General features: G+C 32.0%; 1 protein-coding gene across 5 annotated transcripts in view; it reads left to right on the top strand.

Moving 5' to 3' along the window:
• Positions 1 to 27,401, top strand: part of LOC143072789 (uncharacterized) — a 115,003-nt gene that overhangs the window by 62,662 nt on the left and 24,940 nt on the right. For all 5 annotated transcript variants that reach the window (XM_076247889.1, XM_076247888.1, XM_076247886.1 and 2 more), the window contains exon 2: positions 196 to 1,037. In XM_076247889.1, the coding sequence (XP_076104004.1) occupies positions 220 to 1,037 (818 nt within the window). In that variant the 5' untranslated portion in view covers positions 196 to 219. The remainder of the gene's footprint in view (positions 1 to 195; positions 1,038 to 27,401) is intronic.

The raw sequence follows: 27,401 nt of genomic DNA, 5'->3' as shown, positions 1-27,401 counted from the left end.
GCTTATTAATCTAATCTTAGATTAATTAGTAGAACAGTCATTACAAACTATTGATTAACTTCCAAAGATATTGAAGTTTATTTTGACGCAAGCAAACAAACGAATACGTTTTTAAACACTTTGGGAATTTTGACTACTAAATCATTTAAACAATAGAATATACAATGGAATACATACTTGTTATGTTTATTTTAGGTTCCACCTGTGCGGGCGTCGATCATGGAGGGCTATCGAAATTCACCGGCACAGCCCTTGCTGGACGTAAGTGATCATGATCGAGAACGACCCCTGTCATATTCTTCTGATGAGGAATCGAGTAACCCTGCAACACCATATAAAAAAGTAGAGGACAAAAACAAATCAAATGGGAATAGTTGTGCAGAAAGTGATGACGTCGAAGGAAATAAAGTAGAAAAAGAAAGCAGACAAAAGAAACATGCGAAATTTGTGTCGAGCTTGTCTCCAAAGATAACGCGATCAGATTCCGTCAAGTTTGGAAAATCAGCCAATGGTAATGTTAGTCGAAAGAACTCTCAACCAATCGGAAACTCTACACCTCCAAAACCGTCCAGACGTGTGCCAAGTTTAAAACTTAAACGTATGAGCATTGAAAGACATACTGTAACAGATAAATCAGATTCAAACATGCCGTGTTTACCAAATTGCAATAAAAACAAACAAGGAAATCCGTCTATAACCATCACAATAGATTCTGACGATGATTCGGTATACAGTGATTATTTAAATACAGATATGAATTATAAAAATGACACGAATAAAGTGAAATATATTGGTGATCAAACTTCTTTGTATGGGACACCTAAGGAAGAGCTTTTCACAAATTCTCAGGAAAATATGAATTATGAGCAAAAATCTAGTCCAACCTCATTCCTAAAGGAACAAATTGTGTCTTTCTTTCAACCTTCGGATAATAAACTTGCAATGAAACTATTTGGAAATAAGAATGCTTTGATGAAAGAAAAATTGCGACATAAACGAGTTGGGAATTGGGTTATACACCCATGTAGTAACTTTAGGTAAGTAACTGTGTCATAGAATGTTTGTAGCCAAAGTATATACGATATAATTTCCTTTTTATGCATTGGTAAACATTTCTGTAATTGTTTACTTTTCAACAAGTTTAATGGTCACTTCTTTGGTTTAAGCAAATGTTACTGCTTATGAAATTTACAAGGGCAACAACATGGTCAAAGTCTTTTCCGAATACAATTTTTCTAGACCTCCACAGCGTCGCAATAATTCAAAGGCGAGCACATGAGCAGCAGTGCCACAGTCATACTTTTTCCATTTTAGTTACTCACAGGGGGGGTAAAAGTGCTTGTACTATTTGTATGTCACATGTGGTGGTACTATTTGTATATGTTGGCATTTTTTGTATGTGCTGCCACTTTTTGTATGTGTTGGCACTATTTGTATTTGCTGGCACTATTTGCAAGTACTTGCTTTATGGTTTTTTCCTACACAATTTTATGCTTTCTTAAGTATGCATATCTGATAACCGTTTGTTTTAGCCTACTCAAAACTTAAAAATTATATCAATTACTGTCAAAGTAAAATGTTTATGTAAACGTATTGTGTCTGGAACTGACAGCATTCCAAATGCTTTTTCGTAAAACTGAGCCAATTGGGGATGGTACTGTCTAGTCTTGTAGCCTAAACCCTATCACACACTTCTATTCTAGTCGATATCTGCATCCTTGCATTCAGTCTTAAACTAGCCATTTCGGTAAAAAAAAACAGAGAGGCATTTAGAAATACCTTATTTGGATCTTTTCTAAACATTAGATAAATGTAATACAAATCTGTTTTATTACGTCATTTCCCAACAGTCCCATATTGCAATATTTTCTGGTTAAGTAGATGCAATCTTTCCACCGATATAAGGCTTTTGTTTATGCATGCATCAATGTCACATTTTTGATTAAATGTTTAAATGTATTCAAAAGCAAGCAAGCATATGACTCGGTTCCCATAGGAGCATTTGTAAATAAGATTCCAAGAGATATCTATTAATTTTTCGAGTTAAGGCGGCATTTCCGTTAAAATTGTTGTATAAGTGAAGCAAGAAATAAGTAAAATCACAAAAAAAAATGAACTTCTAGGAAAATTCAAAACGGAAAGTCCTTTATCAAATGGCAAAATCAAAAGCTCAAACACGTCCAACGAATGGACAACAACTGTCATATTCCTGACTTTACACAGGCATTTTCTTATGTAGAAAATAATGAATTAAACGTTTAATAACTAGTATAAAACTATATTGACAACGATGAGTGAAAAAAAAACAAACAGACATTATAGGTAAAAATGTCAAAAATAGGTGTACCGCAGTCAATATTGTGTTATGGTCAAGAGATCTTAAACGTTCTGCTTTACATATTCGATATTTATCTATAGAACGAGCTTTAAAGTTATCCTATATATACAAAGTGCAAAGTCAGGTGTACAACATGAGTATAAAAACTACATATATCGTTATCGATAAAGATTTGGGATCATCCAGATGGTTAATGAAGTAAACATTGAAAATAACTGCTGGTCTATGTATTCTTACAAATCTTATCTACAATATTTCATGCGAGCTATTCATATGCAATTGATATTGGATGTTGGTTTTGCCAATTTTGTTTTATAAAATATCAATACTGTATTTCGTGTTCCTAAAGAAAACTTTCTATGTATTATTCAAGTGCTTGGATCTGAAAGGTCAAAAGATCGGTTACATTGTCAATTTAGTCGATATTCCTTATATTTGTTTGGACTTTCGACATGAACAAACCTTTTGAATACAGTACTGTCCGATGTATACACTACTCATTGATTGTTCTTTATATCTTACTTTTTGACATTATTTTTAACATAGGTTATATGTAATTTAAATATCTTAGATCTTTCCAAGTAAAATCATCATACTTAACTTATATATCTTACTTTTTGACATTATTTCTATATCTTACTTTTTGACATTATTTCTATATCTTACTTTTTGACATTATTTCTACATCTTATTTTTTGACATTATTTCTATATCTTACTTTTTGACATTATTTCTAACATAGGTTAAATGTAATTCAAATATAATAAGAACTTTCAAGGTAAAATCATGAAATAACTAACGAGAAAACTAACGGCCTGAATTATGAAAAGACAAGATGCGAATAACAGCTATGACAGTCAGCAATAGACGACAACCTTTAATTTACAGACTAAACTCTTGTGACATGCACATTAACAATGTGGCGGGGTTAAATATAGTTTTAAATGCTTGACCCCTCCATAACCTTGGACAGTTTCATAGCGTCACACCATGAGAACAAAATGTAAAAATTGGGACTGGGACATGACCATGTGACGAGGTTAAAATAGTTTTTGAAATTTCCTCCTCCTCTCTTTTTGTTTACTGTGTGGATCAGTAGAATAACAAAATTTTCAATAAAAATTCAGTACAGGAAAAGCTTCTCACTTCTGAATTAAACCCTTTTAAGCACTTGTTTACAAATATTTGTCGAGAGGCCAATAATGCCAATATCTAAAATAAATTAGACAATCATAAATGGATCTATCAAACATAACAACTACTCAAGGAAAATAAATGCTACATAGGATTTCCTTATTTTAGTGCAAATGAGTTGACCGTAATGTAAATGATGTTCCTTCGTGTCCTATGTGGCATGTTGAGGATTTAATACGCAATTTCATGCCTTTCATTATTAAAAACTATTGATTAACACCATCACAGAATGTATAATTAATTTCAAATGACAATTATTCCGATTTTGATCTATCTGCTTACTTATATGAGGAAGCAATTTAAAACAGATCATTGTTGTCCGTTACAAAAATCTCGATTAAAATTGTTATTCGTACTGAAGTGGGTTATAATATTTCGTGTGGAATTGTTACTCTTTTAAACATTTAATTTTTGGACACAAAATTGATTCAAAGTTGTATTATCTAAGAGCTGCGATAATTTTTAATCTGTTAGTTGTTCCTACTTTCCATAACTATATAAACTCCTGTCATCAGTTCCTACATTGTGACATCACCGACAGAGACCTAACACGAATTTACACTAACAATGAACAACACACTGGATCTAATTACCCTTAAAGATCACCTGAGATCACCATTGTTTTAGGTCGGGTGTTCGTTTTTGTCATTCCCTAGGTTTTATGTAGTGTATAGAAGATTAATGTTCGATTCTACATCGTTTTATCTGGGAGGGGGACGATTTTGTCGCTCTCCATTCAATCTATAAGTTTTGGTTCTCTGTTTGGTAATCTTCAGCCTTGTTTATCGAACTCTTGGTATAGTTGAATGTTTTGGTAAATTATTATTATGTGGTTTGATTGTGAAAGAGGTATAGATCTGTCTGGAATCAAAACAATGGCAGAATTTCTAAGCATCCGATGGTAGACATGGAATCAGTAAATATCAAATCAATGTCTGATTACATTAAAAATTGTCTTTTTCTACATGATCGATTGTTACCTCGAACTAACATAATGCACGTGTTTGTTATATGAAGTTCGTGTATGCCAGTTACATGAAGCAAACAAATGAATTTCAATGCATAAAAATAAAAATAGAAAAATATATATTTAAAACTAATAATGTAACTCTAAGCTCATTACATTTTGTAAGTGCAAAGACTATACATACATTAAAATCTGTCGTGAAAGACCATCGCTTATGAAATGTAAAAGTGACAGCTCGTGCGTTTAGACCAGGTTCGTAATTATTTTCTCGCAATCAGTTTATAACTTTTGAAACCTTTGCCTTTATTTATACTAGGTGCTAGGCCAACTAATGACTTTTTCATATTTGTTTTTTTTTTCAACTGACTGACAAATTCAATTTAATGTTTTCTGATAAATAACCAGGAACGAAACTGAGAATTTCATAACAAAAGTATCAATACTCAGATTCTTATGTCCACGGCGAGCTCATGTAATCCTTCATTTTGCTTGTATGTCTCTGAGTGATGCTCTTATAAAAAATAATCCTATTATGTCCAACATATCATTTATAGACAATGATTAATCATCAAGTTTGATCACAGATACATCTGACGTGGAATCAGAAACAGCAGTATGTAGACATTTGGATCAAGGGCGGATCCAGCCATTTTAAAAAGGGGGGTCCCCAACCAGAGTAAAGGGGGGGGTTCCAGTTATATGCTCCCATTCAAATGCATTGATCGGCCAAAAACAAGGGGGTTCCAACCCCCGGACTCCCCCCTCTGGATCCGCCAATGTTTGGATCCACATGTTCAACAATTAATCCAGTTGATTATAAACCACCATCAAATATCGAGCATTTGGATCCATTTAAACAAATTAGTTAAAAACAGAAATGAAGATGAAAGTGATAAATACTCAAATGAGTGAGCAACCGTACACTACTAACAACAGTGATTTGTAGGGTAACACCGTTGTTGTCACATTTCCTTTAACCCATCATCTGCTTAATTCATATCAAAACAAAAACAAAAGCATGTATATATTTTGTATGATTAAAAAATAAAATGATTCTCAAAATAGTGTACATTTAAATCGTACATTTACAAACGTATGCATTGAATCCGTTACAAAAAGCCGCTTTAATGTAACGGTTGTTGGTCGCAGAATCATTAGTTGCAGTCGCTGTGTAAGTTTTGCGGATATTTAAAACGTTTTATTTGAACCATTTTATGGTTAATACACTAGAAAAGGAATAATAGTTCTATATTTGAAGACTTACAACTCTCAACTGGGAATGTCAGAATGGTATCTCTGCAAAATCCAGAACTTGTGTTCCTTAAATAGTTGTAGAAGGAGACGAATGTCTTTGTAATGTATTTATCGGTGAATGATCCTTTACGTGATATTGTCGTAATATTTCCGAGTAGAATAACATGATCTGATAATGAAGTGTCCTTTAGCGTATAATGTTGAATGATAAGTGTGGACAGTAGAAAACTGTATTATACTCGGATTAATATTTGTAAGCATCGCTAGAGTAAACAGTAATAAGCGTCTTAGGTTGATAAATGGTAAAACTTGATACAAACCAAGGTCACCAACAAGTTATACAAATGTTTTTACTGTCTAATTGTCGGGTTGCACAAGTATGGTTTTAAACTCTGTACAGTTACGATGTTCTATATTTCTGAGAATGAAAGAGCAAAACAGAAAAGTTATCTGACAAGTAACATACAATCTAATTTGAATATCACCTTACGTCTTTCAATTATCTATGAGTGCATTATAGGGTAAATTGAAAACAATTAAAAAAAATCAATAAAGGCTCTTGTACAAACAGTCTATAACTCAAAGAACCCATAAACAAAAATACACAAATGAGTGAAAATACGGTTCCTCCATGTCCTATTTACGTTTCAAACGTTTATTTGGAACATGTTATGGTTATTGCATTAGAAAAGGAACAATTATAGTTCTGTATTTAAAGACTTACAACTCTCAATTGGGAATGTCAGGATGATAACTCTGCAAAATACAGAACTTGTGTTCCTTAAATAGTTGTAGAAGGAGACGAATGTCTTTGTAATGTATTTATCGGTTAATGATCCTTAACGTGATATTGTCGTTATATTTCCGAGCAGAATAACATGATCTGATTATGAAGTGTCCTTTAGCGTATAATGTTGAATGATAAGTGTGGACAGTAGAAAACTGTATTATACTAGGATTATTATTTGTAAGCATCGCTAGAGTAAACAGTAATAAGCGTCTTAGGTTGATAAATGGTAAAACTTGATACAAACCAAGGTCACCAACAAGTTATACAAATGTTTTTACTGTCTAATTGTCGGGTTGCACAAGTATGGTTTTGAACTCTGTACAGTTACGATGTTCTATATTTCTGAGAATAAAAGAGCAAAACAGAAAAGTTATCTGACAAGTAACATACAATCTAATTTGAATATCACCTTACGTCTTTCAATTATCTATGAGTGCATTATAGGGTAAATTGAAAACAATTAAAAAAAAAAGCAATAAAGGCTCTTGTACAAACAGTCTATAACTCAAAGAACCCATAAACAAAAATGCATAAATGAGTAAAAATACGGTTCCTCCATGTCCTATCTACGTTTCAAACGTTTATTTGGAACATGTTATGGTTATTGCATTAGAAAATGAATAATTATAGTTCTATATTTAAAGACTTACAACTCTCAATTGGGAATGTCAAGATGGTAACTCTGCAAAATACAGAACTTGTGTTCCTTAAATAGTTGTAGAAGGAGACGAATGTCTTTGCAGTGTCTTATTGGTTAATGATCCTTTACGTGATATTGTTGTAATCTTTCCGAGTAGAATAACATGATCTGATAATGAAGTGTCCTTTAGCGTGTAAATGTTGAATGATAGATGTGGACAGTAGAAAACTGTATTATAGCAAGAAAGAAGCAATTGAAACTATCATACCAACAATCTTTTACTAAAAGTAATCTCATAATGAAGTGTCCTTTAGCGTGTAAATGTTGAATGACAAGTGTGGATAGAAGAAAACTGGATTAAACTAAGATTAATAGTTGTAAGGGTGGCTAGAGTAAACATTAATAAGCGTCTAAGTTTGATAAATGGCAAAACCTGATACAAACCAAGGTCTTCAACAAGTTATACAAATAGATCTTAAAAGATGTGGTATGAGTGCCAATGTGACAAATCTCCATCCAAGTCATAATTGGTAAAAAGGTTAATCAGACAGTATAGGTGAAAGTACGGCCTTCAACTCGGACCCTTTGCTTACGCTGAACAGCAAACACATGTTTATATTGTCTTATCGTCGGGTTGCTCAAGTATGGCATTAAGTTCTGTAAAGTTAAGATGGTCTATATTACTGAAATTGAAAAAGAAAAACAGCAAAAAATAACTGGCAAGATGCGTAAAATGTAATTCAAATATCACCAATCACTTCCTTCAATTATCCATGAGTACATTATATGGTAATAGTTTAAATTGAAAACAATCCCAAAAGAAAAAGTCAACGCTCTTATACTAGCAGTCTATTACTAAAAGGAACAATTTAAAAAATGCATAGATGAGTGGGAACACTGTTCCACCTTTTCCTAGCTCAGTTATACATGCATAAATATGGCATCGCAGCACGAACGGTACCCAACAGACATATTGAACTAACTAAACCTTGACACGACATCACACCAGGTAGAAAATTATATTCAAATACTTTGAAATGGTGTTATAGAAAGAAAAAAAGTATTATAGCATTTTTACAAACTAATACTTATTAACAACCAAATACATTTACTAGTTACTAGACCAACAGTCAAACATTTATTAATGTCACTTCAGTTGCTTGAAAATAAAATCAACTGAATAAAACACGATGTCGTGAAGAATCAGATTTCAATACCAAAATTGTTCGTTCCTTATAAACAGAGTTACACAATGTTGTTGTATGACAGATCAAACATCATAGATAATAGTTGTAATCTTTCCAAATAGTGATAGCTTAACATATGTAGGAAAAATACAATGAGCGTCAATTACAAATATGACCTTTGTTCTTAAATTAAAATTCATACAATTCATACATTTAGATTGATACTTTAGATATATCGCTTTCTGAAATACTGAAGGACGTAAAAGATCTGTCATTATTGTAGTTCAATCTTGACACAAACTATTTAAGCCAAAACCATTAAACAGATTGAGAGCATGCAAATCTAAAATGAACCAAAGAGAAAAGTGAAAATCGTCTATAGTAGTTAACATTAAATTACCTGGCAGTGTATTCACCAAAGATTTGGTTCAACAAAATGTCATAATTTATATAACAGCTGGGAATAAACAGACAAAATTTATACAAAAATGGCTACGACAATCTGTGTTCAACTAGGTATGTGCCATATAAGTCATCCCAACACCTAAGTACGGGTGGTCAAATGTTACCCTTTTGGGCTGATGGTCCTCCAGTTGCGATACCAAATAAGTAGTAAAAAAAACGAAGGTCTGTTGTTTCTGTTGACAAGACACGTGTTTCTGAGATAAGCGTCTTCATAAGTGTTCGAGATGTTTGAATTGAACATTAATTTTATTTAATTTGTTTATAATATATCTGTTATTCATGGTGATTTCTATACTTTTTCTCGGAATGAAAGAGTTATAACCCCTTTTAAAAACAACTTTATGATTGAAAGGTTTGAAATATTTTATGCTTAAATCTATTTATAGCTCGTTACCTTTTGTGGGCGCTTCGGTGTCAACCATTGATAACAATATAGATACTCTACCCAGTTTCTGTAGACTTTATTATTTTGTTACTGCCTGATTGACGTTTTACCATATCTACTTACGTTCACAATTTGTTAGCTTCTTTTCAAGTCATAAATTGAGTCTATTTTAAAGAACGACATGCCCGTTAATGCATACAAGTGCACAGATCAATGTAATCTTTTATTTATCACGCACTGAGTTACTCCAAAAAAGTTTATCATTAACAATAATTGAAATTCAATTATATTGCATGCGTCATAAACCAAAAAAAAATAAGATATAGAATTCACATGTTAAGATAATGCATTGATTCGTTCATCCCATTTCATATACAATATCAATCTAATTGAAATGCATATCCCATGTCCACGCTTCGCCTACAAGGAAACGCGGACACAGGGTGTGTATTTCAGGTAGGCTGCATAACATTTACAGCAGTTATAAAATAGTGTTAATCAAGGACATTATGAATATATGAAATAATAGTTTCGATGAATTGTTGTTGCCTAATTGTACGTCATTTGGTCTCTGGTGGCGTTGTCTCATTGGAAATATTACTACATCTGTTTATATAAATGTATTTTCCATTCAAAGAACTATGAAGAGATAAATATGCCGTTTCTACGTAAGAAAACACATAATCTGCCATTGTTTTGCTCATGTGTAAACGAATTATAAGCAGACTATTGCCACTATGCGTGTCTCTGAAATGTGTAGGTTTTGACCTTAGCAACAAGAGAATACTATCAATTTATATAACTTTTTTCACTGAAAAATCTTTATGATAAAAACAGATTCACAATAAACGAGTTGTTAAATAATGTGCAAAAAGATGCTTGTTTTTACATACAAAAGATGGCTTTGGCATTTCTAGAAATATCCTAATTAACACAGTAATGAAGAACCGAACCGTTTTACAACAGATAAGACATCAAAACACTAAATACTCGGCATTCAACGAATATTTAACTAATCCATTGTTCGCTTGGATAATAAACGTAGTATGCTGATCAGAAATAGAGAAATGTACACTAATTGTGCACAGCTAATCGTTTGTAAACGTTTTACAAGATAGTGAAGATGTTTTATCACTTGAGACACTTTTTGTTTTCCGTAGTATGATCTTCCGGATTGATTGTGGCTTTTAAATTTTATCTTTTTGGTCTTTTTGTTTTATTTCGACATGCATCATTGTCTCATTAATGCATTATTTATGTGCCAGACTCAGAACTGAACGAATGAACAAGGTTCGTTGCCCATTATCCCCAGCCCCTATATGCTCTTTGTTTGATATGGGTGTTATACCTTCAGAAATCAATTACAACTCTGCTTGTTTTAGACCAGACAGCACCTGTATGAATGCCAAAACCAAGAATACAGTCTGCGGGAGTGTTACGTCCAAAGATGCCCTATAGCTTTATATCCGAGGTGTTAGATATGAGATCATTTCATTGTCTCAAGACTTTGCTCATGAACTGGCTTCCTAGTACACTTGGTACAATAAAAAAATCTGATAATTAATTGTTCAAATAAGGCCTTTAAAAATAGTGGAATTAATGACTTTTGGAGTGTCAAAAACTCGTTGAAAGTACTTGATAAATTGCATGCATATATTGGTGATTTTGAATCTGTTCAAAGTTTTGATTTTTCTACCATATATACCTTTTTTCTCATTTTCTTATTAAGAAAAAAAATCACATCCCTATTTAACTGGGCATTTAAAAAGTCAGAATGCGAGTACATATGTTCAAACTCTTTTAGGTCATTTTTTAGTAGCAATAAACAAAAGGCCTATGTCAATTGGACATGCTTTGATACCATATATGCGCTTGATTTTTTACTTGATAACATTTTTGTTCGCTTTGGAGATTCCGTATATCGTCAATTTATTGGAATTCCAATGGGGACTAACTGTGCACCACTTATTGCGGACCTGTTTTTGTATTGTTATGAGTTACAGTTTATGACTAAAATTAGCAAAGACCCATCGAAACAACATTTGATACAAAAAAATAACAATACGTTTAGATATTTGGATGATATATTGGCTCTCAATAATGACGACTTCAGTATGTATACTAAAGAAATCTATCCTGTTGAACTTACATTATATAAAGCTAATACTAACAATGACCACTGCCTTTTCCTCGATCTTGATATCTATATTATTAACGGGAAGCTTAATACAAAAATATATGATAAAAGAGATGATTTTTCATTTCCTGTTGTTAATTATCCGGTTTTAGATGGTGATGTTCCCTTGTCACAGTCTTATGGTGTTTATACAGCTCAACTTGTACGATTCGCTCGTGTATGTAACAACGTTTTAGATTTTAGTGAGAGAAATTTATGTATTACTGAAATATTATTACACCAGGGTTTTCGATATCACAAACTAGTCAAAACATTTACTAAACTTTATCATCGGTATAAGGAAATAATTCGTAAATATAAATTAACATGAGGACATCTTATACGTTCAGGTATTTCACATCCAATCTTTTATGGTAATATTCTTTACAAAGCACAACAATGTCATCATTCATCTCAAAAGCTTACAAAACCTTTAAACAGACTTATTAAGAAAGGATATAGTTACGATACTGTTATCAGGTCATTAAAGGTTGCATATGTAGGCTTTAATATTGATTCACTTATAGGGTCTTTGCATCGGAACTAAACATATTTATTTACAAAAAACAGTTGTTGGCATGACACGGATTATGTTCTTCTCATATATTTTATGATAGTATGATACTAACCCCCTAACGGGAGGGATTGTGCCTGATATTCATATGATGAAGACATAATCTTTCAATCAGTTTAATTGAGGTCTGAAGCTGACATGTCAGTTAACTGCTAGTAGTCTGTTGTTATTTATGTATTATTGTCATTTTATTTATTTTCTTTTGTTACATCTTCTGACATTGGACTCAGACCTTTCTTGAACTGAATTTTAATGTACGTATTGGTATACGTTTACTTTTCTACATTGGCTAGAGGTATAGGGGGAGGGTTGAGATCTCATAAACATGTTTAACCCCGCCGCAATTTTGCGCCTGTCCCAAGTCAGGAACCACTGGCCTTTGTTAGTCTTGTATGATTTTTAATATTAGTTTCTTGTGTATAATTCAGAGTTTAGTATGACGTCCATTATCACTGTACTAGTATACATATTTTTAAAGGGGCCAGCTGAAGGACGCCTCTGGGTGCGAGAGTTTCTCGCTACATTGAAGACCCATTTGGTGATCTTCGGCTTTGACACATTCCTCGTTTCCTTTCTCAATTTTATTCCTGTAGTTTTCATGACTACGTCATCTGCTCTTTGTATCAGTTGGCATCGACCCAACTAATAAACTATTATTATTTCTTTACAAACTGTTCACAAAGGGTTCCTTAGTGAATTTAGCATGCTTGATCCTATGAAGAAAGTACCAATTTTGATTTTTTTAAGATATTCTGATTGTATCGTCCTGCAATATGAAATTTTATGCATACAGTTAAAAAAATTGACATACAATTAGGAGCAAGTTGTTTGGTGGCCAAGTTTCATGCTTGTTTTAGTTGTGTTAAATTACAAATTCCCGTTGAAGAGTTTCAAGACTTATTTCTTGAAACATGAATAAAATTCCATGTGTCTAGCGCAGGGTACAATTTTGTTAATAAGTTTTTATAATGACAAGCATAAGAGTTGTATCTTATTTTCATGTAATGGAGCAAGTCTAAAATATTCGAAATAAAGAGGAACAGTGAAAATGGTTAGATGAAGGATATTGCTTCTTAACTTACCTCATTTACTTTTCTGGGATTATCAATGGTTTAAAGCAAACACGTGGGAACTGTGTCTATTGTAAACAAAGATCGGTGGTCGTGTTTTACTATGGATACATGGTTAGTAGGTGAGGGTTTTGTTAAGTACACAGTTAGTAGAAGATTTATGTTCCTTAAGATCAAACGGTTTTGCCCTCAAATAAACAAACCTTGACAACATACATAGGAACCTGATGTTCAGGTTTTTTTGTTTGTTGATGTGGTTCATAAGTGTTTTACGTTCCTCTGGGTTTTTTTTTTATAGATTGGACCGTTGGTTTTCCTGCTTAAACGGTTTTACACTTGTAACTCTTGGGTCCCTTTATAGCTTGTTGTTTGTTGTGAGCCAAGGCTCCGTATTGAAGACTGTACTTTGACCCATATTGGTTTATTTTTACAAAAGTTGTCTCATTGGCACTGACCTATACAGCATCACTATATCCATAATTCTAATTTATAAAACTTTTAGACGAAAACATGTCTTTGAGATGCTGACTTTTTCAAACTTGACATTAGAAAGATCTGTTTAATGTTGTGTTTAAATTGCAATATCAAGATTCTTTGGTATTAAATTGTTATTGTGTTGAGTGCAAAAATGGATTCAAATAGATCTCTGCAATAGCCAACCAGGCACAAGTTACAGATTTAATAACTCCTATCGATCACTTTGATAACAACTGCAAAATATTTATCAGTTTTTTACCACTATGTCTAAATTCTACATATTAACGGATAGTTGGTAGGATAAACTAGTGAAACAATATGCTTGTAACTTGATAAGATATATAAGAGGTCAGAAAATGCCTCTTTGGCTCTCACTCCATATGGAATTAACTGAACCCGATATATCGTATACAGTTATTAGCACACTTTAATTTATTATATAACATGCTCCGCGTATCAGATTCGGAAATATAGACATGCATTTGTAGGGTATAATTGATGGTGGTTGGAAGTACTATTTCTTGATTTTTTTTATTTTTTTTTATTTCATTTATGATAAGTTTTGCATAAAATAACAAGAAATTAAAGTTTAAGAAAGGTAGAATATTCCAATTTATTTAATGATCAAACCTACCTGATTAAAACGAGAAACATCTTTCATTTTATTTCTGTTGTTGATTTTGGAAGGTAAACAATGATTCAAACCAGACATAACAGCCCGAAAACACGTTTGAGTCTTAATTAGAGAATTTGATTGTTTAATTTGGCATTCACGAACTTGGATTAGAACATTAAATTTTAATTCAAGTGCAGTGATTGTTTGCATGTCAAGCTGCAATAATAACCTACTCTATTAAATAACAGGAATTAATGTTTTACAAATGTTTTAGCATACTCAAGTTCTCCGGATTTTGTTTTATCTCTCTTAAAACAATAGATGAACGCACGCTATTAGCGTTAACATGACATTTTAATTTAAGATTGCCTCAAAAATAAAAGCCTTCTATATTTTATAAAAGGAAAACAAGTATACAAAACACAAAAATTCATGATTGATTGTTTGTTTTTGTCTAACGTCCAGTGGCAAATATATAATGATAATTATTATACATAAAAAGGAATCACCGCAGAAATACCCAAGCATGAATAAATTACAAGATTTATTTCACTTGACTAGGCAGAGTTTGAGAAATTCGCTCTTTTAAGACCAGTCCATCTATAGACAGTTATTCGTCCAGTTATTCGTCCCATATCATACATTCTGTTCTTTTGTATAACCGTTTGGTGACACTGATTAGTGATTAGAATTCAATAATAATTATAACGGCAATCATCCTTATCATACACATCTTCAAATAAACTGTTTTTATGCAATTAAAACATAAGCTCCGCCCGATCAGTTGAAATAACATTGGTAATATCTACAACATTTATGATTGCATCAAAAACTCGATTAATTCTATTTCATTTTATTACGAACCCAATGAAAGTTTTCCACAGTGCCATCTCTATCTGACCAGGCTATTTGAATGTTTGTAAGTTCATTTGTCCTATTGAATGAATACAATAGGTTTTCTCCTTTGTGTAGTTTTGTGTAGTTTTGTTTCCTGGGGCCTTTAAATTTCGTCTAGGATAAATCTATTACTCATTGATTAATTTAACTGAGTTGAAAAAAATCTTCTTAATAGACAAAAATAAAATAGCTTTTAGTACTCAAAATTGCAAAAGATGTTGTATTTATGCATCATTATTAATATATTTTTAATTTGATGAATGTAAACAGTGATTCAAACATTTATAAAATTTAATTTCTGACAAAATTTTAAATTTGTTGATTTTTTGAGTTTTACAAATAAATCTTGAAAATTATAATGTTCAAATTAAGACCTACTTAAATGTATTTTATAACTAAATAACAAATAAAAAATGCAAATTTCAATGGGAGCATTACTTAAACTGTTGTTAGAAATCAAATGTTTATGATAAAATCAGTGTTTATATTGTAAAGATTGATATTGTGTTATTAATATTAAATAAACACATCGTCACATGCAATTTATATATTATGTTTTCAGCTTTCCAATTGTGAACTTTCCATTTCTAAGTAGCAACATTCCAGCAGCATCTGCATACGGGATATATATCTCCAAATTGATACGATATTTCCGTGCTTGCATTTCCTATCATGATTTTCTTGATAGAGGGTTGCTGCTCACAAGGAAGCTAGTAAACCAAGAGTTCCAAATAGTGAAGTTTAAATCATCCATTCGTAAATTTTACGGACGCCATCACGAGTTGGTTGACGTTATGGAATAACCGTTTCACAAATGATATCGGATATGTTTCGTACGTCGTAACTACAATCCCCTTCCCTTTCATGAATGACACATATCGAATTAGACTATTTACCGGATTTGTTATCACATAAGCAACACGACAGGTGCCACATGTGGAGCAGGATCTGCTTACCCTTGCGGAGCACCTGAGATCACCCGTAGTTTTTTGGTGGGGCCTGTGTTGTTTATTGTTTAGTTTTCTATGTTGTGTCATGTGTACTATTTTTTGTCTGTCTTTTTTTATTTTTTAACCATGGCGTTGTCAGTTTATTTTCGATTTATGAGTTTGACTGTCCCTTTGGTATCTTTCGTCCTTCTTTTATATGTATAAAAAAGTATTTTTGTTTACATATAAGATATTTTTCTTACTCAGGTAATTTAATCAATGAGTGATAGATTTTTCTTAGAAGAAATTTAAAGGTCCAAGCAAATAGACTACACAGTGAACAATACCTATTGTATTCATTCAATAGGACAGGTAAACTTACAAAAGTTTAAATAGCCTGGTAAGATAGAAATGGTACTGTAGAAAACTTTTGAATAAACAAACAAATGTCGCAATGTTCAGGACTTAATTAAATCTGTATTTGGGTAAGATGGTGCAAGCATACGATTTGTATTCCGTCTTACACTTTAAGAAGCATGTAATCTTTAACTACTCTATTAAAATATTGTGTAAAAACGTTAGCATTTTTCTGAGTAAGTTTAAAAAAAAAATTCAAAGAAATCTTTTTTACAGTAGGTTAGCTTTCATTAGTCTTCACTATCTTATAGATTAACAACTTTTGGTTATGTTTATAACTAATATTAATCACAGATTGGGACTAGCAAGCAATCTTTAATTGTAGCTTATTTAATGTTAAAACAATTTCCCACTATAAACGAATGTTACTTTATACGAATATAAGGACTTTGTTAGCTAAATCTACAAATTTTATTATATAAGATGAATTTTTATTACAATAGATTAACATGCTACATGATAAAGATCCTTTGATAACTGATGACTAGACCTTACATAAAAAAATAAAGTCGTTTAACTGTTGAATTTTTTTAGACAATGAGTTTACCGCCGAAATTGGTTGCATGAGAAATGAACTGATTTTTTTTCAGGCTTTTTACCGTCTACCTTTTTTTATTTGTTAACATCGGTGTGTTCTAATTAAAAAGAAAATCACATTGTGTACAGATACACATATAAGTACTTAACTAATATCATAATCTTACAGTTTTTTTTTTTGTGAATAATATACAAAAGGACCTATCAACAGAAACCAACTTGATATCACCTTAATAAATATTGTAATATTATACAAATATAGCCTTTGTATGAGGTCGATACAAGGATATATTGACCTGAAAGAAGTATATTGACTGAGAACGAAGTCCGAGGTCGATATACTTCTTTGGGTCGATATATCCTGAATTGACCTCATAGAAAGGCTATATTTGTTATATTATTAATTTCTGATCACATTTGTATCAATCTCGTCATTTGATCTTGTTGGAATTTTATAGATATTATATTGTCTCTTAGACAATAATAACATATCCGTTGTTATTTCATTTACCTTCTTTTAAATTTTTTTACATCTTATGTATTTGAATCTTTTTCTCGTTAAATAATCGATCACAGATACATGTATCATTTGTTTCAAAACGTTTAACAATATCATGAAGTTCATTACCTGACGTCACGAAGTATATCGGCTTTTAGATATTCTAAAAATAACCGTGCAATATGCTTTTTGTTGTGCAATATGCTTTTTGCTATCCGCCGCTTTCTCTCTACCTTCGAAAATATTGTTTGTCATGTGACTTTCACTGAACGAATCACATTTGTTAAAATGTACGAATTAATAATATTATAAAAAAAAACACCTGTATTTTAAAATTTCTTAATTGCCAACCTCTTCAAGAATGTAAAACTGAACTATCAAAAAGACGGATTGTTTACTCCTAAAACACTCATCGGCCTATGATAAAAGCAGTAAATCTAATTGCTCGATTTATCAGCATGTCGGTACACAGATAGTTGTTAATTCGATAAACGAATTACATTTCACTAAATTAAATTCTAATTAAATAGCACAATTAAAGTTAGATAGCAATAGAAACAGGCTTTACACAAACACTGATCTACTAATATTGACAAATGTTAATTACAAGGAATGAAAAGGGACACAGTCACATACACATTAAAAGTAAAATCACAAAAATACTGAAATTTGAGGAAATTCTAATCGGAAAGTCCATAATCACATGGCAAAATCAAATAACAAAACACATAAAAAACGAATGGACAAGAACTCTCATATTCCTGACTTGATACAGGCATTTTCAAATGTAGAAAATTGTGGATTAAACCTGGTTTTATAGCGCTAACCCTCTCACTTTGATGACAGACTCATCAAATTCCGTTATATTTTCAATGATGCTTTAACTTAACAGACATAATAAATAAAATAGTCAAAATATGGGAACAGCAGTCATAATTGTGTAACAATTTAAAAAGGAACAATTTAACAGAACACAAAAACAATTAAAGATTCTGAATCTTTAAATATTTCCTCTCATTAGAGAATTACATCAATATTTAATATTTTTGACTTTTAAACTCGATGACATCTTGCATTCATTGAAACAATTGTATGTAATATATTTTGAATGTTTCATCGTTTTCACATAACTAAACAAATAAAGAAATTCTTTTTCGTTCTATCTTGCAATATATCTTAGCATCTTAGAACAATATTTGAAACGATCATGCCAGTGCCATCAACTGATGGATGACTAAGCTCTTTACAAAAACGTTGTTTTCCAGTATATATTTTGTTTCTTACAAATGTAAACAAAAAAAGGAAATATACTCTTGTCAGGTAATAAATTCTTCTAATCAAGTACCTGGTTTATCTTCATTCGATGTTATTTAAGGTTAATGACTGGAGTTTGTTTTTAACACTCTTGTAAAATAGACAGGTGTATACGAATACGAATAAGCATAATGATATAAAAAAGTTACTAGAAATGCCTAAATGTGTTAGTATTACATTTCAAAAGATTGTTTATGGCTTCTATCAATTATAAAAGGTAATCTAAATATTAATATTACATCTGTGTTAACTATGACATAACTTACGAAAAATAAAATAACAAACTTCGAAATAAACTCAAATCGGAAAGTCCCTTATCAAATGACAATTTCAAATGGTCAAACACATAAAACGCTGAGTAAGTTGAAACCTTTTTTTTCTCAATTTATAACCTGACATTTTTGTTATAAATCATGTAAGTACTAATATATAATTGACAACTGAGCTGATAATACCCTTAAGGACTGAAGGTCTAGAAACCAGAAGTTTCTATCGAACCAGTGATGTGTTATAAATGGCTCAAGCATGAAAAAATGTCAAGGGGAATTGATACTTCCTCTTTTATAATTTTATCATGCAAATAGTCGGAATTTGAACCGAATCAAACTTTATTGCCAACCAGTCCATGGAATATAACATAAATCTGATATCATCTTCATGTCAAACTTGTTTTTAAGGGAGACAATAAGTTAAAAATTGAGAATAGAAATGGGGAATATGTCAAAGAGACAACACACCGACCAATGTTGTTTGCATCGACATGTTGGGTTCTCAACTAGTAAGTTTTTTTTTTTTATTGCAAATTTCTCTCCACAATGCAGTGTAATTTTTTTTATTTACCTACATGAGCAGCACGACTGGTGACACGCGTGAATCTGGATCTTACACTTCCGGAGCACCTAAGATTCATCCCCGGTTTGTTTATGGTTTCTTGTTGGGGTATACAGTATTCTATATTGTGTTTTGTATGTAGTGTTGTTTGTCTTTTGGTCGTTTTTGGTCTTTTGCAATGGCGTTGTCAGTTTGTGTTCGACTTATGCGTTTGTATGTTCTTTTGTATAGTTGCCTGTCTTTAACGCACTTCTTCTATTCTAGAAAAAAAGTATTACGTCTTTGATTTCGTCTTTGATTCCGTCTGATACGTTATGTTGTAGGTTGATTATATTTGTCTCACTATGTGGATTAAATTAGTTTTAGTCTGATTCTTTGAAGCGCATACAAAGGAACATTGTAAGTTGATTAATCTATAGTTGCTACAATGGTGGACGCGTATTGAAAAAAGGCGTAGTTTGACATTTCTTTTAATACTTCTTGATGTGATTATTTTGCATGGGTTGTGCTGGTAAATGAATTGTAGTTTCTCATATTTGACCAACTTAAACAGCTGTTGTATTAGGATTCTTTTGAAAGTCAAAACCTTACCATTGTTTTGTATACTTTTATATAAATCTTAATATTTTAAAAGATGTTTTCTGGTTTTAAAGCTTCAGGACGGAGAACAAAAATTAAACCAACTTAAAAAATTATTGAAAATTTCTGAGCATATATGATATATCAGGTCTTTAAAAATCACGGAAGTAAAAATTCACTTTGTTTAACCATGTTCAAAGGACATATGTTGTACAAGGTCTAACAAATCTAGCAGATCCAAAGTACTAGTAGATCTTTTTTATCATATAGTATTCTTTACAACGATAGGATTTGAACTCTCATAGAATCATAGCTTTTCGTTTTGATAATTAACGTTTATTAAGATTTTCAATGTCTTATTTTTACAAACTGTTCCTGAAAACTTTTGACACACCAACATAAGCAATGCTATCTCACGCATGCAAACATCTGATGTTTAGTTATGCCGTCGTAATTAGAAGTTGTTATTGATACACGATAAAAACATCGCACCTTATCTTTAGACTATGAAGATTCCTTGTCTATATATGATCCATATGGCCATGTTATAGTTACGCATTTTCAGAGTTGGGCCAGTTACTATATATTCCTGAGACCCATATCGCCCAAATTTTGATATTAACTTAACTTGTAGTAAATAAAATCACCAGCGATTTGATTTATTCTGAATTTGCTCTATTGTTACTCTGGTAGCAAACTGCAATAAGATATGTGTCCCATATTGTGTGTATACAATTGAGAATGGAAATAAGAAATTTGTCTAAGAGACAACAACTATATGTCGGTTCATCTTGTCAAATGACCTCGAGATAATTTCAAAATATATATTATGGTTTATTTTAGTGTGATTTTTTTTAAATTTATTTTTATAGAGCACTCATTAAATCTGAATATGCTCTGTAATAGCACGGAGAACTTACAGCTCTGTAAAAAAAAATTCTTCAGTTCATAGTTTTTCACATCCTTGCATTGTATCAAATAGTTTTTAGAGAAAAGTATGAAACATGTACTCGTTGTATGCTTACTGTTTGACTTTCACTTATTCATAAGTGTTTGCTTAATCGTCCGAAAGCCTCTTGACAAGACGATTAAGGTACAGTTAAGGTTCGCTTTGACACAACAATAGTGCTATCATCTTAACATATCGATCGAACACAAATAACTGATTTGTAACCTACAACGGTTTTTGTACTATCATGTTCTTGATAATCTGTGTAGGCTGATTCAAAATGAGATGTTAAGTGACGTATGTTACTAGACAAATCTAATACAGAACAGCTGAAACAATCAAATAAAACATCTGTTCATTCTGTCTAATTGTTAAACATAGGGTAATGAGAGTTTTATCCTGCTATGTGGTTATGAACGTTTCCTTCTGACAGTAAATATACAATGTCGTTTGATCGCAGGAAAATCTTTTACGACCAGGAAGTAAAATACCAGTAGAATTTATAAACAAGTTTCTCAGTCTAGGGGTTTCTGATTTTTTATTAGAGTTGCGAACACTTTTTATCTCATTGATTTTAATAGTTTTTTTTTTTTTTATATTTCTTTATAATAGAAAAAAATTGAAAACAAAACGTTTAATAATTTCTTGCGTCATAAGCGCTTTTCTAGATTTACTTTCATCAGGAACGCTCAAAGCCAAACATTTGAAATCCGAAGATGTATAATGACCGAAACCGTTGAAAAGCTATATTCCAAAAATACCTAAAATAAATCCCGATGTTACATCAACAAGAATGAATAAGAATTTGAATCTTGTAGTGACTAGCTTGTTAACAATACGTTTTTACAACATTTATGTAGACAGAATGTTTTATTTTTTGTCAAAAAACCAAACTTTAAAAAGAAACAAATTTTAGGGAGAAAACACAGCTGTAAGATTCAATAAAACAATATGTTCTTAAATGGTGAAGCACTTGAAGTATCAAGCATTTGATTTTCAGCATTAAAAACACAATTAAGCAATTGAGATTGGGACACGCACAAAAATAACCTTTAACGGCACAAAGCCATGTATATCTAAAAGGCTAATTTTGTAAGGTCAATAAACATCATAGATTCAATACAAGATCCATTAATTTTTTACTTTTTTCTTAAAAATATCAAAGGTTAGATTCTTCAGTTTTCTTTGATGCGATTAAGGAATAGAACCCCTTTTCTATCTCTTTAAATTCAATCAAAGGACATGTCGTTTTCAATCCTAGTTAAAACTGTATCTTTACATCTTCTATACTATTAAACGAGAAGACCTCATTTTGTGTGTCGCTTCTCTCCCTTCCACAATAAATTAATCATCATGCCTCTGTGTTCTTTAGGTAACATGCATAGTCGCATTTGTCATCCATTCTTAGGATTATTCAGATTGAGTTATTTTGGGAGAAAACGACAAAATAGGTGTCCGCATATGGTTTCCGTTATCAGACTGACTTTTAGTCATAGACAAGACTTCCGGTTTTAAACATGCACAAGAACAACCAATCGTATGATAGATCACAAAAATGAAAAATAAATAAGCCAATCAGAGCGTTCTCCATATCATGGTTTTTAGATCGCAAGAACCACAACTATTATGCCTCCTTAGAGACAATTATTTTTCGCGTTTATCTATATGTAAACTACGATTATACTACTATAGTATATAGAGACTCTCTGTATTCTGTCTACTTTTTTTTTTTAAATATTTACTATCTAAGGGGTCATACCAGTTGCATATATATTGAAATAAGTAAAACATGTGGAAACAAGGATACCACATCGGCACTATCATTTACTATGTTTAATGGACCGTGAAATGGGGTAAAATTTAGGGTAAAATTTGGCATTAAAATTAGAAAGATCATACCCTAGGGAACATATTTACTAAGTTTCGAGTTGGTTGGACTTCAAATTCATCAAAAACTACCTCGACAAAAACTTTAACCTGAAGCGGGACAGACGGACGGACGAACGAACGAACGGACGAACAGACTAGAAAACATAATTCCCATAAATGGGGCATAAAAACTTATTGTTGAAAGTGAAAACTTTTACCTGAAGCCGGACAGAAGGACGGACGAACGAACGAACGGACGAACAGACTAGAAAACATAATTCCCATAAATGGGACATAAAAAATGTATTGTTGAAAGTGAAAGTAGTGATTTGGCCAAAATAAAAGTAGGGTAGAGATTAGAGGGAGGCAGGACTTATTCGGGACGTCGGGATCGGGTGTTTTCAAGCTCGGGAATTTGCGATTGATCCTTACGGGATGCGAGAATATTTTTTTTTAATTTCGGGATGTCGGGATATGAATTTCGTTAAAATATGCACCTCGGGATTTCATGTTTTTAAGCCCGGGATTTCGGGATCAGGGCCCCTCAGACCACCCCTCAAATGAGCCTTAGTCATTTATACGAGATTAAAATCCTACCATTGGCATGTTAATAGGGCTCTCAAAAGGAAAAGCACTGATGGATTCTCCTAGAAGCACATTTTATTAGAAAAATAATGGTCTACAAAAATTCATCCTACAACAGTTTACAAGGTGTATATGCCCGCGATTTCGCGGGTGTGCTCTAGTTAACATTTAAAGAGTCAACTGGCGGACAACATTTAAACGAAAAAATAAGCTTCTATAATAATATCTATTCAAAGTTGATCGAAAGTATGTATGTTTTATATTTTCAACCACACTCAATGATATTTGATATAATTCCTAAACGAATTTTACCTTTTGTACGACTTTGCCCCCCGCAGAGCTATAGAAAAACAGTACATTAACGGGTGTTACACGGACTCTTTTTAGACGATACACGGACTCTTTTTAGTTGTTACACGGACACTTTTTATGAATAGAATCACTCGTGTATGATAAGTGAGTTCATGGGCACTTTAACTTTCAATTAGATTTGAACTTTTTGGTTCACCGACTTATTTCCTGTCTTTTTATTGAACAAAATATTTACGTTAGCATCAATATCTTTTTTCCAGTAAAATACTATTCATATCAGTACACTAAGGGTTTAGACATTTAACTTAAAAAAGGTGGGGGGGGGTATGGTTTCTCCTAAAAAAGATATTTTGATCCCAAATTTTACGAGAAAAAAATTATTATGGTCAACAATGGTCAAGCAGATGACAAATTAATGTTTTGCATGATTCCTGATTTTCCGAATACCGTAAATACTGCTAATTTAAGCAAAAACATTTGGGTGGTAGCGTTGAAAAGTATATAGTTAATATACACAAAAAAGAACATACCGCCCCCGGGCCCTTCATGAAGCAAAATATTCGGTCAATAAATGTTTTCTTCAATATATGGACATGAATAGTATTTTGGACAACACTGAGAGTAAAGATATGATGATAATGACGTGTATATTTCAATAAAAATAAGACAGGAAATAAATAAATAAAAATCAAATCTTATCAAAAGATAAAATCCCTATGAACTCACCAATGCACGATTGATCCTATAAACAAAAAGTGTTCATGTAATACACGTCCAAATAAGCAGCAAATCTAGAAGAAAATCATTCAACTTATGTCATCAACTTTTGGGCGGTAATTTAAGCTGCGATTGGATCATAATGTAACACGTGTTTAATCCCGATCAAAACACGCACATCTAGAGACGAGCATGAATTTAAAAAAAAAATTAAAGTATATGCCTGAATCTATATAATATTTAGACAAAATCAATTTTTTCATAAATTTATACATTTCATTCACTTATGAAGTAGGAAATTCATTCTTTTGATACATTTATATTGTTATCGAATTTATATTAGTGGCGGGTCCAGGTCCAAATCTAGGACAAATAAGAGAGGGGGCAACTTTATGTCCCCATTTAAATGCATTAATCATAAAAAAGGGTTGTTCCAACCCCAAGGAACCCCCACCACTGAATGTTAAATTCGTGTATTTGGCAACAAACGAGCGATTTTACGATTTTTTTTAAGGGGGATGGGGGGGGGGGGGGATGTCATGAATGTCACATTCTGCATTTTTTCATCAAAAATAAAGATCAAAGCCTGTTTATTTTAAAATGAATTAGCCCCCCCCCCCCGCCCTTTTCCCTGCTTTCCTTTTCATCCATAAAAATTAAACGTTATCCTTCTTACCGCTAAATTATTTCTTTAATAACTTACTTTTTTACGAAGTTGCATTCTAAACTAGTCTTAAATGTGTACAACATTCATCTTTTACTTGAAATGGTTCTTTTTTTTTTTTTTTTTATCAAATTATAAGATTCCTGATTTTTTTTCTTGAACACGGTTGAAGGTAAATGAAAAAAATAAAGGAGTTTATACTGTAACTTACATTTACTGCTTTATGGCTATCTAAGTTTCTCAAATGTTTAGTCTTGTAAAATGTATTATTACTTTCTTGAAACGTCGTACAAGTCAGATAAAAAACAAAAGTAACAAAAGAAACAGGCCGGTAACAACCAGCCGAATAGTTTTTCTGCACTTGTAGTCAGGTCAAGGTCCTCGGCTATCGCCTCGGACCTTGACCTGACTACTCGTGCAGAAAAACTATCCGGCAACGGTTGTTACCGGCCCGTTTCTTTGTTACCTTTGTATTTTATCTAATACTTACCTCTAGTCATGTGACATATATTTTCCTTTGTCATGATCGTTTTGATTAGTCTTGTAAAGAGATACGCCTTCCTTTAAATTGCTAAAAAATTATAAAACTATTTATAGACGCCTTCTCTTTTTATAATCGATTGAAAATTAAACGCAGTGAAAACTCGACAAGTATAATGATCGTTCTAAACTACTAATGAAACAGCACATTATCCGCTTAAAACTTAATCCTCTGTCACGAAACTCGTCGGTTTGAAGCTGTTGGGTCTTAAATACAAGAAGTAAGACCGACAACAAGATATAGCACAGTATTTTGCTGTCGAACACATGCCGTACTCTTGACGATTCTGACAGTTAATAGTAATGCATTCTAATTATATTATATATACAATAAGAAGATATGGTATGATTGCCAATGAGACAACTCTCTCAAAAATAGACCAAATGACAGACTTTAACAACTATAGGTCATCGTACGGTCTTCTATAATTAGAAATGCTCATACCGTATTGTCAGCTATAAAAGGCCCCAAAATGATAAATATAAAACAATTCAAACGAGAAAACTGTCGGCCCGATTTATGTACAAAATAGTGATAGTCTAATTGAAATTGCGTCTAGCAATTTTAGACCAAAAACATCTCATTGTTTGAAGCATAAATGGCTGTCATTGGTACTATTGAAACCTTTTTTGTTTAATTCTTAATTATTGTATAAAAACTATCAAATGGTTCTACAATAACCTAATAATTTGTGTCCTCTGCTCGGTAATTTGTATGAAGGAATCATCATATCCAAAACTACGTGATATCCAGTATTTTTTAATCAGAATATTTCATTTGCCTTGATTTCTTATAGACTAATTTCCGTTTCAGACATTCTTGTTTATATTTTATTCCCTCGCATGGCATTGAATTATTATTTTTGATTACTAAACACTAATGCATTGACGCAAGATTACCACTTGAATGTATCAGTAATATTGAAACCTTGTTGACTGATAGACTCAGACTTTGATATCTTTACCAGGAAGGCAAAAAAAAATTACATAGCATGGTATTTTATATTTGAGAAGGCGAATCATCAAATCTTAGGAGTAATTTAATATCGGACGTTGCCATAAAGATATGCATGAAAATAATATCATAATGTAAAATCCATGTGGTACGAGTAGGAACAAAGCAGAAATCATTTTCAATTTAAATGTTGGTTATTTATTGTCCATGCTAACAAATATTTTATGCATATTTTGACGATAATTTTATAGAACCAAGTTATAAACTAATTGTCCTTCGATACCCATCTATATAAAGGCAACTTTTTCATGCCACTGTTCAATAGTCATAAATCGGTCAAGCGAAAACAAGTCTGGGTTAACAAACTAAAACCGAGGGAAACACATGTACTGTTAGAGAAAAACACGGAACAGCAGAAACACGAAACTGCAACAAAAACAAACACTAACATACATAGTAACGGACTATTCGATAATAACTGACATATTCCTGACTTAGTACATGACATTTTAAGAAAAAATTGCGGGTTGAACCTGGTTTTATGATAAGTCAAACCTCCCGCTTATATGACTATGTTTAATACACCGCTACAACGACAACACTACGTGACAGGAATACAGTACAAATAAACATAGTATTTTTATCAAATGTTTCGGACCCCTGTTCTTCAATTA

This window comes from Mytilus galloprovincialis, chromosome 4 (assembly GCF_965363235.1).
Source record: "Mytilus galloprovincialis chromosome 4, xbMytGall1.hap1.1, whole genome shotgun sequence".
In the NCBI taxonomy this organism is placed as follows: Eukaryota; Metazoa; Mollusca; class Bivalvia; order Mytilida; family Mytilidae; genus Mytilus; species Mytilus galloprovincialis.
Note: the sequence above shows the minus strand (reverse complement) of the source record. Positions and strands in the feature narration are given on the sequence as shown.